This window comes from Leptonychotes weddellii, chromosome 15 (assembly GCF_054177405.1).
Source record: "Leptonychotes weddellii isolate Sample4059 chromosome 15, ASM5417740v2, whole genome shotgun sequence".
Classification (NCBI taxonomy): Eukaryota; Metazoa; Chordata; class Mammalia; order Carnivora; family Phocidae; genus Leptonychotes; species Leptonychotes weddellii.
Window position 1 is genome coordinate 23,252,728 of NC_138383.1, and position 15,661 is coordinate 23,268,388.

The following is a 15,661-nucleotide window of genomic DNA, read 5'->3' on the forward strand; positions in this document are numbered from 1 at the left end:
CCCCAACACAGAACTTGACATTTATCTTATTACATGTCTTTTGTCTGTTCTGAAATATAATTTTGGATTCAGCTTGCCAAAACATTTATTACCACATTTTTTCTAAGCTTTTGCACTTCTTAGCTGACTGACCACAAAATGACTAAAAGCCTCTGTGCCTCCAGGGGCGCCTGGGTGGCTCAGTCGTAAGCGTCTGCCTTCAGCTCAGGTCATGATCCCAGAGTCCTGGGATCGAGCCCTGCATCAGCTCCCTGCTCAGCGGGAAGCCTGCTTCTCCCTCTCCCACTCCCCCTGCTTGTGTTCCCTCTCTCGCTGTGTCTCTCTGTCAAATAAATAAATAAAATCTTAAAAATAAAAAAAAATACAAGCCTCTGGGCCTCCAGTTTCCTCATCTATAAAATGAGGATGACAACAGAATCTTCTTCATAAGTTGCGGTGAGGATTAAGCTCAGATAAAGTCTACAAAGGGTCTGAACAAGGTAAAACAGAGCCCCCTCACTTTCTGATGATAAGGAGTCATTAGCCAGCAATCTCTAGGTACCAGCCAGTTACAAAGACACCTAATCATCATCTACCCTTTATTTTTCCAAGCCCCAAAAGATATGAGACTTGGGGAAAAGTCTTGCTAAAATCCGAATTTAGTGTATCTATGCTTATGGAATATTTTCCTGCTCTAGCAATCTAGCAGGTAGGAAATGAATGATCATTTCTGGCTGATACATATACCAAGGAGTTAGGAAGTGTCACATGCTCGCTTCCCTAGTTCTCTTATAACTCAAGGCAGGTTTTTGGACCTCCACCACCCCTCCCATCTGCAGATGATAGATACACTGGTTTTAAAGAGGAAGAACAGAAATCACAGGACACGAAAATGATTAAACCATATCCAATTAAAAACTTTTAAACTTTCCAAATATAAGTGGATGCAAATTATTTTAAAAATACTGAACAACAACAACGAAGAAAACCTTCCCTCTCACTAAATTTCTCCTAACTGAAGAAGTGTATGAATGAGAAACAAGTGCCTCCATATCACATTATGTCAGAGTACCTTGAAATGATAAACTACGTGCACTCACATAACTACTTAAGTCATACACTGTTAGTGTTCAGTTTAAACCTTTATTCTTTCTCTTATTATCATTTCTTTAAAACATAGTCCAATCTGCTAGAAAATGCTTTTGCAAAGCAACAAATTGGGCACATTCTATATTCATAACAACTCACCAATTCCTCTGTGAAAGATTGCAAGGGTGCCATCAGCCAGGGCCACTAAAACAATTCCTTTCACATGTCTGCAAACAGCAAAAGGAATGTCAGAATTCTCCATCTGGGAATGCGGGGGGGACCACATGCTACTGAACTAATTCAGAGGCTCTCAGGGGGCCAATCTGTGACAGCCAAGAAGCTTACACCAGAACCTGAAGAATACTTTTTTTTTTTAAGTCATCTCTACACCCAATGTGGGGCTCAAACTCACGACCCCAAGATCAGGAGTAACATACTCTATACTGAGCTAGCCGGGCACCTCGGAATATACTCTTCATTGAGAAAGTCTTTCATGTCAGCTGAACTAAATAAACAGCCTGTGTGGTGACTCTCTTATTTCACTTTCTGGCCCCAAGCTTCTCTCATCGCAGAAGGACCGCAGACCAGAGACAGATGCCTTGAGTGGAACTAACAATCAGCTCTGTGAACTTTGGAGTTTTTGATAGCGACATACAGAAAAGGACTAGTGAGTCAATGCCCCCAGTCAACACACTCACCAAGTCTAGAGAGTACCCTGAAATAAACATAAATTAATAGGTTCTCTCCCCAGAGTACTCTCTCCCCAGAGTACTACAGAACTCACAGTATGGTGAGGAATCAACCTGACAAGTGTGACTTAAAGCTCTACTTAGGAACTATTTTATTTTATTGTAAGAGTTTCACTCTCACTCAGCTCCTCTGATTCCATAAAGGGGGAAAATATCTGGATACTGACTTAATTATGAAGCACATGTTAGCTTTAATAGTCTTAAAAGATAGTTTATACCAAAATACATATTTTTTAAAGGAAGAATTTCTAAAATAAAACTTACACAATACTGAGAATCGAATCTTTAAGTTTAATAGAATGGAGACATTTCCTCCACTGGGCTACAGATGAATGCACATACAAACTGCAAGAACAAAATCAAGACTGGTAAGGCATAGAGAAAATCAAGTTGTTGCTTACATCTAGTAATGACCACAAAGTTCCCTTAGGAGGAAAGAAGAGTAACACAAAAATCGTAGGAAATAACGAGAGTCTAACGTAAAGAAATAAGCTGCTTAAGCAAACAGAAACACAGAAGAGTGAAAAGTCAGCACTAGAATAATGCATGGTCAGTTAGTTTCAGGTTACCACATACTTCAGAATCCTTGGCTAAAATCTGTTTTTAAAAAATGACCTTACTCTTCTGCTACACCAAACCGTAACTTTCTGACGGCAGGCTGGTTTACATCAAGAGAGTGGCAAGCTATGGCCCGCAAGCCACATCTAGCCCTCCACCTGTCTTCGTATAGCATGCGAGATAAAAATGGTCTTTACGTTTGTAAATGGTTGGGAAAAAATCAAGAGTATTTTATGACGTCTGAGACCTGCATGAAATCCAGCCTTCAGGGCCCACCCAGCGTTCCAAGAGCCCAGCTGCACTCCGCTACGGACTTGCTGTCGGCACAATGGCCGCCTCTGCACCACCACGCCAGAGCTGAGAAGTTGCTAGAGATCATATGGCCACAAAGCCTAACATACTTCTTCTCTGGTCCTTCAGAGAAAAAGTGGGCTGGCCCTCCATTTTGTAGTATTAAGACTCCTATGGAAAAGATGCACTAGTGACCTTGATTAACCTGTGGAGAAGCACAATTTTCAGAGACTCCTCATACTACTAGAATATGAACAAATTATGTAATGTTAGTTATCATCTCCTAAGCTTTCAGACTGGGATCTGTCCTGGTTTCCCTAGTACGTTTCGCGTTCGGAATGGAATTGAGCCTTCTCACAGCCAATAGATTAGTTTAATCGCTGGTATTTCCTGAATACACTCTAGCCTATATAAACCTTCTGTGCATCCATAATTCTGTCTCTGTGCTGTTCAGGATCTTCTATTTCTGGATCACCCAGATTTTCAAGTTTTATTTACCTCTTCTTCCAAGAATATTACATAAAGGGAACATTCTGTGACAAAGAACTATATGATTTACCATTCATAAACAATCCAAGTCCAGTTTATGGGGTAATGAGAACATCATCTCAAAATCCGTACGTACATAAAGTTCTCTGCTTTAATATGTACTTTTTGTTGTATGCCTATGCACCACATTTTACTTATTTCTGATTCCAAAAAGTAAAAAACTAAAGATACTCCAATATTAAGAGTTGGCACCTACCAGCCATTCTGAGCTCCAAGCCACATAGTCGGTAAAAGGCTACTCATTTTCTGGGCTTCTTCTCTCACCAGGTCTTGTTCATTTGGCAATACTGATAACTGATCTTTATACGCATCTGAGTCATTACTAGGAAAGGTGGGGAAAACGAAAGCATCTGAGCATGCTTAGCTACAATTTTCAGGGACTGAACATTTCCACATTTTAGTTTAACAGTTTGAAAAAAAAAATCAAACACTAACATTCCAGAAAAGCCAAATTTAAATGCTTATAATAAATATCTCAACAGTTGTACCAGAAGTAACATTAACATACTAGAGAGAACCAAGGTGCAGATAAGGGAGTTAAGACAGTAATACAGCAGTTAATATCCAGACTATAATTACGGTTCTCCCTTAGGGTTATTTTGAATTTTTTAAGTTTTTTCTTAGGGGAAAAAAGAGGAAGGGATGGTTTGTTATAAGAGGAAAAACACAAACACACGAGAATGAGTATAAAGAATTTTCAAGGAGTGCCTGGTTCAATAGGTTAACAGTCTGCTCTCGGCTCAGGTCATGATCCCAGAGTCCTGGGATCAAGCCCCGCATCAGGCTCCCTGCTCAGTGGGGAGTCTGCCTCTCCCTCAGCTCATGCTCCCTCAAATAAAATCTTAAAAAAAAAATTTTTTTTCTAAAATAAATTATTAAACTAAAACACTCATATTCTCTCCTATGACCTTCTTTTGGATTGTCAGAACATTTTTAGAAAAAAAGTGGGCTGTCAAATTCAAAACAGACAAACCTGCTATTTCCAAAAAGATGACTTTATTCTTTTTTTTTTTAAAGATTCTATCTATTTGACACACACATACATACACACACACGCACACACACACACACACACTCACCCCCAGCGCGCAAGAGAGAACATAAGCAGGGGGAGCTGCGGGCAGAGGGAGAAAGAGAAGCAGACTCCCTGCTGAGCAGGGAGCCCGACTTGGGACTCAATCTCAGGACCCTGGGATCATGACCTGAGCCGAAGGCAGACGCTTAACCAACTGAGCCACGCAGGCGCCCCAGATGACTTAAATTAACAAATGTTAATAGACCGTTATCGCTCTATAAGAGGAGGAATATTAAATTATAAAAAGAATCACGTTTAGCTAGATCCCCATCAGCTTTCTATAAAGGCCTAGAGAAGGCAGAAAATAAAGAATTCATTAAATGGGCCTAGATTACCCATTGCTTTAAAGGAAGAGCTATTTGCCAGAAAACAAAATTCAAAAAAGTCATCGGAGCCCGCATGGGAAATCTAAACTGCGAATTTCGCAGCTAACTAGGGTTGGAGAGGAGGGCTGGGGAGGAAAGTGGCACAGTTACAGTTTGAATGGAAATGAAAAATCATTATCAGAGGAGAAAATGACCAGGAAGATTTTGACTACTGTACTTATGGGCAAAGTTTTTTTGTGTGTGTTTTTTGTTTTGTTTTGTTTTTTAAGTTAAAAGGAATAGAGAACACATGGGGGGTGTGGGAATCCAGATCAGAAGCAGTGGAAGGAGAGATGGAGACACAGCGGGAATACTGTGGCTGCTTGAGATGATCCCGGTTCCTTTTATACTTCTCTGGTTTCCTAAGTTACTGACCCATCTGCATACCTTGACTGATACACTGGTGAGAGGTCTTCCGGGATTTGAACTCCCAGAGGATCTGTAAAGACGTGCTCTGTGTACACGCCGGGCTGGGAGATGTCCACGGTGTCTTCAGCTGACCCTGCATTGCCTTCTGTGGCTTCAGTTGCTTCTTCTGCTGTTGGAATGTTTTCATCAACCTCACTGTTTTCTGCTTCCTTTTCTACAAAATAAATAAAACATGCTAACTATTTTGAGTTTGAGCTTTTCTCCCCATCATTTCCCCACACAAACCACCGCTGCAGAGTTCCACTCCCCTTACCCCATCTTCCCCACATTATACCATGAAATACAGAATTCTTGTTTTAATGGGCATTACAGTATTACAGTGTCTTCTTTTGAGCTCTTTCATCCTCGTTACTTCAAGATCTAAATTGAGGAGGAGTCCTAATGAGGCCTCTGGGATAGGTTGTGACTCTATACTGATGGCATGAAAGGAGGAGAGTGGTACCTGGTGGTTTTTCCATCACTGGAGAAGCACCGTTGGTACTCGGGGAAGTGGCAGCTGCTGCCACACTTTCTGTAGAACAACCAACCACTGTGATGCCCCCCAACAGGCTGTCTGTCTCTGCTGAGCTATTGCTGGTCATGCTGCCACATAAAGATGCTTTGTCTACCTGTCCAGATTCGGAAAGCTCTTCTCCTGCAGGGTAGTCTGTTTCTCTTGCTCCTAAAAAACAAGATAAAACTTTTTATTTTATTTTTTTTTTAAAGATTTTATTTATTTATTTGACAGAGAGAGACCCAGTGAGAGAGGGAACACAAGCAGGGGGAGTGGGAGAGGGAGAAGCAGGCTTCCCGCCGAGCAGGGAGCCCGATGTGGGGCTCGATCCCAGGACGCTGAGATCATGACCTGAGCCGAAGGCAGATGCTTAACGACTGAGCAACCCAGGCGCCCCCAAGATAAAACTTTTTCTAACAGCTAATCTTATTTAGTCATTTGCTTCCAGTTTATTTTTGGTCTTCCCCAACTAGAGCATAACCTCCATGAGAGCGGTGCATAACTACCTCCAGCAAACAAGTCAGTTCCTGCCAGTAAAAAGGTGTAGATGGTAGGAAGAGAGGGACATGGCTTCCTCTTACCTGGTACACTTGCTATACACAGAACATGAGAGTTGCAAACAGTGAAACTGTCTAGGATGTTGCCTGGTTGAATAGCATCAATAATGATAACTTTTGTAGCTGAATGAGTGCTGGTACAGATCCAGACTAGACTGGATAATTCTTCTTGATTTTTTAACTCCTTCTGCTGTTCCTATGTATACAAAGTAAGAAAATGAATGTTTAAAATGATATGCATGTGTACAAATTCATAAGACTGTGTTGTAACAGTAAAGGGCAATACTGTTTTGCATTTATTTTCAGATTATTTGAAAAGGCTAAAAATACAACCACCTTTCAATATTAATTAGTACACTAAAAAATAGCAGTTAAAGCAGATCAATGATAAAAATGTTCTATATCTTGATTTTGATTGTTCTTAAACAGGTACATACATGTGTCAAAACTCTTTGAACTGTACCCATTTCAAGTGTATATACCTTATCATATGTAAAATACACCTCATGAAATGGATCTAAAAAAGAGAGAGCATGAGGAGTAAGCAAGGGCATAATAATCCCAATTCGAAGCTGGACCAGAAGTAAGTTCTGGACCAAAAAGCTACAACCAGGAGGTCAAATGTTAATGCACACGCTTACCTTAAGTTCCTGGTCTAACTTGTCTAAGCTACTCTGCGACGCACTTCGCTGTTTACTGCCTTCTGTATCCAAACCAGCAACATCCTTGTAAAATACACTTGCTCCAACAACAGAACCACCATCTCTGGTCTTTCCACCTGATAAATTGACTCCAACAGCACACCACAGCTTTTTGGATTTGAAAAGGGGGGGGTATTAAGTCATTTTCTCTCTAAAAATGTTTAGAACTTTTCACATTTCTTTAAAAATCTAATGATCATGAATACAGGTCTTTTTTTGGTTGTTATTCCTTTCGTTCAAGTAAACTCTCCCCAGTGTGGAGCTCGAAGTCAAGACCCTGAGATTAAGAGTTGCACATTCTACTGACTGAGTCAGAAAGGCGCCCCATGAATACAGTTCTTTGATATTCAAAGTATTCCAGTTTAAAATTACAAAATAAACAATAACCTCACCCACAAAAGCAGAATTTAAACTTTTCTGGTTTTAGAAAGAGAATCCATCCAGAGTTTAAGAAATATTTCCTTTAACTTCAAAATTAATTTACCTTCATTGATGTATCTTTTTCATCTAGAGGTCTGAGATAGACGGGTACAGGTAGATTTTTCATCTTATTTTCCCCTTGGCCATTGGTTACCTGATAATTAGGGAGGGGAGAGAAAAAAGACACATTGGTAAGCCTCATCAAAAGTGAACTCAAAGAACAACTGAGGCATGGGCAAGCACTGCTGGTATATTATTTCCTCTTTGAAATCATGGCCAAGTTAATTCTGTTATTCTTATTTGAAAAGTAAGCAGAAAGTCAAGTGGCAGTTAGAAAAAATAAACAAGATACTATGGAAGCCCAGAAGAGATACACTATTTCATGTATGTTAGTGCGCATGCGCGCGCGCATGTGTGTACTCATGTGTGAGTCTTTTAGGGATAGGGAATACGGAAGTAGACAAAGTTCCTGTAAACCTGAACTTAGGTTTAAGTCAACAGTTTGAAAGGTTACATGACAATACAATGGTTTCTTAGAACTTCTAAAAAACAGAGGTTGGTTTTTTGGGTACCTGGGTGGCTCAGTCAGTTAAAAGGCTGACTCTGAATTTTGACTCAGGTCATGATCTCAGGATCCTGGGATCGAGCCCTGCATCAATCTCCCTTTCCCTCTGCCCCTCTCCCCTGCTCGCCCTGCGTGTGTTCTCCCTCTCATCCTCTCTCCCTCCCCCCTCTCTCTCTGAAATAAATAAATCTAAAAAAGATGTTTTTTTAAAAATGAAATCTTCGAATATTAAAATAGAGCAGGATATACATGCAACTCAATAGCAAAAACAAACAAACAAATGGATTAAAAAATGGGCAGAGGATCTAAACGAACATTTTTCCTAAGAAGATAAAGACAGCCAAAGGGTACATGAAAAGATGCTCAACATCACTAATCATCAGGGAAATGCAAATCAAAACCACAATGAGATACCATCTCACACCTGTCAGAATTACTATTATCAAAAAGACAAGAGGCGAGGATGTGGAGAAAAGGAAACCCTAATGTACTGATAGTGGGAATGTAAATTGGTGCAGCCATTATGGGAAACAGTATGGAGGCTCCTAAAAAATAAAAAATAGGGGCACCTGGCTCATTTAGTCGGTAGAGCACGTGACTCTTGATCTTGGGGTCATGAGTTCAAGCCCCACTTTGGGCACAGAGATGACTTTTTTTTTTTTTTAATATTTTTTTTTTTAAATTTTATTTATTTATTTGAGACAGAGAGAATGAGAGAGAGAGAGCACATGAGAGGGGGGAGGGTCAGAGAGAGAAGCAAGCTCCTTGCTGAGCAGGGAGCCCGATGCGGCACTCGATCCAGGGACTCCAGGATCATGACCTGAGCCGAAGGCAGTCGCTTAACCAACTGAGCCACCCAAGCGCCCCAGAGATGACTTTTTAAAAAAAATAAAAATAGAACTACTATACGATCCAGCCATTCCACTTCTGGGTATTTATCTGGAGGAAAAAACCCATTAACTTGAAAAGATATATGCACCTCTATATTCACTGTAGCATTACTTACAGTAGCCACGACATGGATACAACCTAAGTGTCCATCAATAAAGGAATGTGTAAGGGAAATGTGGTATATAAATACAATGGATTATTATTCAGCCATAAAAAAGAACAGTAGTTTTCCATCTGTGACAACATGGATGGAACTTGAGGGCATTATGCTAAGTGAAGTAAATTCAGACAGAGAAAAACAAATACTATATGATCTCACTTAAATGTGGAATCTTAAACAAATACACAAAACTCATAAACACAGAGAATAAACTAGAGGCTGCTAGAGGCAGGGGTGAGAGATTGGTGAAGTGGTTCGTAAAGGAGGTCAAAAGATACAAACTTCCAGTTATAAATTAAGTCATGGGGATGTACGGTACAGCATGGCAACTATAATTAGTAATACTGTATTGCACATTTTTTTTTTCTAAGATTTTATTTATTTTACAGAGGGAGACACAGCGAGAGAGGGAACACAAGCAGGGGGAGTGGGAGAGGGAGAAGCAGGCTTCCTGCGGAGCAGGGAGCCCGATGCGGGGCTCGATCCCAGGACCCTGGGATCATGACCTGAGCCAAAGGCAGACGCTTAACGACTGAGCCACCATTTAAAGTTGCTAAGAGAGTAAATCTGTAAAGTTCTCACTACAAGAAAAAAAATCTGTAACCATGTTTGGTGATAATTTTTAACTACACTTACTGTGGTGATCATTTCACAATATATAAAAATATCAAATCTTAATGTTGTGTACCTGAAACTATTATAATGCTGTACGTCAATTATCCCTCAAAACAAAACAAAAAAGAACAAAAAACAAACCAACAGATTACCTCAAGTCTGTGCACTTGGTAAACCTCCTGTTGACCCCTCTGCCTCCTCACAGACTCAGGCATTTCTTTTGAGCTCTGGGGCTCTAGAAAACAGCCTGAGAACCACTACCTTCAACCCTTCTCTAAGTGTGTGCCAAGTCCATGAACTTGAAACTAGCAGGTTTGAGACAGGTATTTCAATTCCTTCATGCCCAGGCATACTCCTCTCCCCTAGCACTAACCACTAGATGCTCTTACCATTCACATCTTACCTGTTTGTACTTCTGAGGCAGACTCCAGCCAAAAGCCTGCACTCTACCATCTTCCTTCTGAACGTGTGCCTTTACCTGACGATACTGTTCTCTCTTTTGTTCTCTGCGCGAGGCTAAACTAGCTTCAGTTCTAAAAGGCAAAGAAATTTCCCTTTTTAATTAAGGGAATATAACAGTGTATCTCCCCTTTCCCGCTAAGACAGCAAAAATGACAAAAAAAAAAAATCACCCAATTTCAGTTTACTTCAGAGTTCCGCATTTCTAAGAAGTGTTAGCCTAAAGCTGGCCTTTTAAAGTTGTACAGTGGGTACAGTGTTCAAACTTTAACAGATTAATCGCAAGCAGCTTATTTTATTATGCTGAATCATCAGCCATCAAATTTCTATCAGATTTCAGATTTGGCCACATGAAAGGGAAAAATTCTTAAATATTTTTTAGTTCCTCCCTTTTTTGTTCATTCAACAAATATTTACTGAGAATTTTCTCATGCCAGGGAATGTGCTAGAAGTGACTCAAGATCAATAAATCAGTATCTTCTTAGGAAGATAACAAAGATTAATTTCTGGACCCCACTGCTTTGTTTCAGAAGACAAAAATGCAAACTGACTTGCTATGTATGCCATAGTTAACAAATCTGTGTGTCAGACACTTTACAAACCCTTGGTAATTTAACCCTAGTGCCTCTGAGACAGGTTATCATACTCCATTTACAAGCAGAGAAACTGGGGCTGAGAGGTTAGCTTGTCCAAGTTCATGTACCTCATGAGCAGCAGAGTCAGGAGGGAAAATAAACTTCTTCTGACACCAAAGGAAATGTTCAAACATTTAGGATAAAGGCTTATATAGGCCTTTAACATTTTACTAATATTTACCAGTGTTGTTGACCAGCAACAAAGAGACATTTTAAAACAACTTCTGTTTATGAAACCTGTGAAATACAATTTTCATAAAAGGTATTGACTACAAGTAATCTACTTAAAGGTAGGCAGCCACGTTATAGAAATGGCTTCTTTATGGACTTATGTGAACCTTACAGCTGATCGGATAAGGGGCAAGAATATTCTGAACTATTAAGTTATTTAGCGCATAACCACTAGTCTGCAAAATACTTACTCTTCACTAAGGAAATCAAAGGCTTTGGACTTATCCCCAGGGAGCTGAGATAAGGTGCTGCTTCTTTTCTTGACAGAAGGAGTAACATGAGAAGTGGGTGCATTGTATTTCAAATTAACAGGTGGTTCAGGCTTCTTAGTAGTATTACTTGAAGAGCTGAAAAGTCGGCTGAAACTAAAAAGAAAAAAAGTGAGAGAGCGAGAGAGAGAGAGAGAGCAAGAGAGAGAGCGCGCGCAAGAGAGAAAGAGTGTTATTACATGCACTATGAAAAACAATCCATTACTTTCCATAAATTTCAGAGTGCTTTTACAAGGCAATGAGTTAGAAACTGGCAGAAAGAGTTTTTGTAGTCATACACTGCAGCCTTAGCAATAACTCACAGCCAAACTCAGACATTCAGGAAAGAGAAACTATTGCTTAGAATGGCAGATCCTCGCACTTTAATTAGCAATTCACATAATGAAAGAAAGAAACTCTTAAGTACGGGGAACTTCTTGTAATGAAGAAATAAGACGGGTCCTAGCTCTTCCTTGGTAAGTAGTTGTTAAACAGCAATGTTATAGCTGCATGGTTTGAACAGAAGCTTAGTTTGCCAGTTCTAAAAGTGGTAATAAAGTACTGGAACACATACTACCATTTTAACATACATCTTATACCTTTTCTTATTAAGCCTAATTGATAGATCTACCTTCACATCCACTTAAAAGAATTAACACTTCTATTAAATAGCAGATTCACCAAAAAGGGTAAATTTTAAGTATAGTAAATGCACAGTTCTTCTGGCATGAACATAAATCAAATCTGAAACACACAAATACACACACTACTCAAACCTACAGACACTAAATTTCTAAGCTTTACTTTATAAAGTTCTTTACAATCACACAACCAGTGCACCCATATAACTTATTTACTGAGGATCCAGGTAATTATCAACTCTATGAATAAATCCCCATCATTTTTATTTAATTTAGCAGAAGATTCCATCGAGTGCATAACCAACAGGATGCAGCTTACGACAGCATATGTTTGTCCTCAAGAATAGCCTTACCGAGCTGGCACGCTATGTATCAAAAAGAAAAAAGTTCAATTTAGCCATATACTCCAAATTTTAAAAAGAAAGGAGACACGAAATCATTCTCAGAAATAAATTTTGACTGCAATCTTGTCTCAAAGGGCTCTCTGAAGTCTTTAATGTGTTTTTAGATACTTACAACTGCCAAATGCTTGACCTTTTTTTTTCCTGCATGGCTGGATTTTCTCTTGATGCACTATATTTTAAAAGAAAAACAAAGAAAAAAAAAGTCTCATCAGTGAGGTGTTTTAGTTTTTTAGTTTTCTATTTGAAGAACTTCCCAAGAAGTTCATGGGATACACAAGAGAATCAACAATTAAATTCAGTAAATAGTTGCTTTGACCTATCATGTGTCAGTCAGCCTGTAAAAGCCAATACAACTAAGATAAATAAAACACCATCCCTCCATCGAAAAGCTCAGTCCACTGACAGAGACAAGACTGTTATCTGTGCTGATCGGACAGCCAACAGGCCTGAATGTAAATATTTTTTAAAAATTTTATTGAAGAGATATCTTCCAGTTCTCCCTTTTGTCAAAATACTGTCTTTTGAATCCTTATCTTTACATAAAGGTCTCTATCGTCCTCATGCTCTAACTCTCACAAGATAGCCTGTAACTTTACTGTTCTGATGGGTCATTTTTCATAGGACAAATACTTTCCCATTACTGAAAAGATGACCAGAGAAGGGGATAAACTGGATTGATAGGTAGTTCAACAAAATTTCAGAAAATAAGGCACTCCAAACTAATTTAGTAAGATGGTAAGGATCCTGCGCTCACTATGAGAGCTCACTTTTCACATTTTTTTTAAAGGACTAAATTGAAAACATCTTTAATTCAATGGAAAAGTATAAAATGAGACACCACTTCTTTTCACTTGTGGACTATCACGTGGCTGCTAGAACTAAAAATAGCAAGGAAAAGAGGAGCCTGTTGGGGAGCCTGTTGGAGAGCCTGGGTGGCATAGTTGGTTAAGCATCTGACCCATGGTTTCGGCTCAAGTCTTCATCTCAGTGTTGTGGGATCGAGCCCCATGTTGGGCTCCATGCCGGATGTGGAGTCTTGCTTGAGATTCTCTCTCCCCCTCCATCCCTCCCGTTCGTGTTCTCTAAAATAAATAAATATTAAAAAAGAAAGATGGAGCCTCTCTATATACCTCAATTTTTAAAAAAGATTTAGTTACTTATTTGAGAGAGACGGGGGTGGAAATCTCCAGCAGACTCCCCGCTGAGTGCAGAGCCCGATGACACAGCCCAATCTCATGACCCCAGGCCATCTAACGGCCATATTCTCATGGCCTGAGCCGAAGTCAAGAGTCGGAGGCTTAACCGGCTGAGCCACCCAGGCGCCTCTACCTCAATGTTTAAAATATTTATTATTTATGTAATATCCATTAAATGTTTGAGTTAAAGACAAATTTCTTAGTACATTACTTTCTTTGAACAATTAATGAAGATTAGAATACTGATCTCCTTCCTTCTTAGCAGCAATTACAAGTTTAGCAAATTGTAAATGTGCTATACGAAGTACTTTTGTTCTAGTATGACACTGGTAAAGGACATATAAACTGTTAAATAAATAATGTAATCACAAAGAAGTAAAAGTTGGAGGTTAAAAAATATGTTCATAAACTTTAAAACAATGTGTCAGTATATATGTACTGTTATTGGTAAATCTGACATGGGACTCCAAACTCAAAAATATGGGCAAATTACATCAGAAAGGATGAATACCCAACTTTTACATCAACATGGATGGGACCGGAGGAGATTATGCTAAGTGAAATAAGTCAAGCAGAGAAAGTCAATTATCATATGGTTTCACTTATTTGTGGAACATAAGGAACAGCATGGAGGACATTAGGAGAAGGAAGGGAAAAATGAAGGGGTTGGAAATTGGACGGGGAGACGAACCACGAGAGACTATGGACTCCGAAAAACAAACTGAGGGTTTTGGAGGGGAGGGGGGTAGGGGGATGGGCCCGGTGATGGGTATTAAGGACAGCACGTACTGCATGAAGCACGGGTGTTATATGAAAACAATGAATCATGGAACACTACATCAAAAACTAACGATGTACTGTATGGTGACTAACATAACCTAATAAAATTAAATTAAATTTAAAAAAATATGGGCAAATTAGGGGGCAACTAGTTCACAAACTGTTCATGAGCTCTTCCTAAGTTAAGGAACACTGTTACTGAGAATATGGCCGTTAGATGGCAGCAGTAGGTGAGATCTAAGATCAGATCAACAAAGATGTCAATGGAAGGTACATTTTGCATGAATAGCCAGACAGGAGGGGGAAATTGGACAAGAGTATTTTACAGAAAGACACGGAGTAAAAATGACTTAGTTTTCCGGGTGGAACGTGAAATTTATATCTTTCCCTGACATTACTGTAAAAGCAGTGTCAATTTCTATATTCTTTTGAAAAATGACCATCATTCCTAAGTAACAACAATTACCTCTTAGAGGTCACGGGAACATTCTCCAAGGGCCCTTTACCCAAAAGGCACTCATTTTGATCACATTCTGTCCCTAATATCTAGTGTTACTTTAGAAAGTTATCTCCTAGTAAACAGAGTAAGAGGTTTGGATCCCCAAGGCTGGACTCTAGTTCTGAGGGAAGGAATATTCAAACCCAGGAAACAATACTAGAAAAGCATCAAGAGGTACTTCTCATACGAACCGAATCATCTCTGTCCATCGAACAGCTTCCTGAAGCTCCATCAATCTCTCTTTATATTGGTTTCTCTCCATTAGAACGCGGGCCATTTCTACTCTAGTAAACCGCTTCCTCTGGGCTGTGGGAATATCACTCTATAATGAAAAGAACACAGCAGATCACTCTGGCAGCCTATATCTGCTTTTGGTGTTATGCTAAACTTAAGCAAAATCTTAAAGCTTTAAAACATTTCTTAATTTCTAATCTATTGCATCATTTAAAGAAAAATAACCTTATATAAAAATAAAATCAATAAAGAGATTTTAGTAATTACTTATGACGGAAAAGAGGTAAACAATTTAATTTCTGAATAGAAATACAAGATATTTGAACATACTGTAAAGCAAATACAAAGAACAGTGTAGATTCTGAACTAAAACCAAGATTAACAAAGTTAATCTATCTATATAGATTTAACATGCTTGCCTGGAAATGGTTCTTCTAACAACATTATTTTAAGTTGATGTTCTGTAACAAAAGCTAATTATTCAGCAATTTGTTACAAGTTAGTTCCAAAAGGGATTCACGCATCTCAAACTACCCATCATCTACATATATTGGCTAGGTACCAGGGTACCCAACTCTAAGAGTCATTAAAACACCAACAGAAATACAAGAAGCTGGAGACAAGTGTATTAAGTAGAATTCTTCTTAGGGAGACTAAAGGATGTGACTATGCTAAGACCCAAAGAAGCATGCTCAAGTCAACTTCCTTCTACTGTAATTTCTAAATGCTCTTCTGGGGGGAACACTGGTTTAACTGCAGGGCTCTTGTTTTGCTGAAGGGTGGGACAGTTAAGAAAGAGGCTAAGTTTAGTCCTTGGGGACCTCCTTCTTTGTCCTCCTGCTCTGAAC

At 39.2% G+C, this 15,661-nt stretch overlaps 1 protein-coding gene across 4 annotated transcripts in view; it reads right to left on the minus strand.

Annotated features, from left to right (window-relative positions):
- The window catches only part of SPAG9 (sperm associated antigen 9), a 137,778-nt gene that overhangs the window by 19,345 nt on the left and 102,772 nt on the right, over window positions 1-15,661 (minus strand). For all 4 annotated transcript variants that reach the window (XM_081805223.1, XM_081805221.1, XM_081805225.1 and 1 more), the window contains 12 exons: window positions 14,771-14,901; window positions 12,217-12,273; window positions 11,003-11,176; window positions 9,890-10,019; window positions 7,320-7,409; window positions 6,776-6,943; window positions 6,159-6,330; window positions 5,527-5,745; window positions 5,043-5,238; window positions 3,412-3,537; window positions 2,082-2,162; window positions 1,228-1,295 (listed from right to left, as the gene is read on the minus strand). In XM_081805223.1, coding sequence (XP_081661349.1) covers window positions 1,228-1,295; window positions 2,082-2,162; window positions 3,412-3,537; window positions 5,043-5,238; window positions 5,527-5,745; window positions 6,159-6,330; window positions 6,776-6,943; window positions 7,320-7,409; window positions 9,890-10,019; window positions 11,003-11,176; window positions 12,217-12,273; window positions 14,771-14,901 — 1,612 coding nt within the window. The remainder of the gene's footprint in view (window positions 1-1,227; window positions 1,296-2,081; window positions 2,163-3,411; window positions 3,538-5,042; window positions 5,239-5,526; window positions 5,746-6,158; window positions 6,331-6,775; window positions 6,944-7,319; window positions 7,410-9,889; window positions 10,020-11,002; window positions 11,177-12,216; window positions 12,274-14,770; window positions 14,902-15,661) is intronic.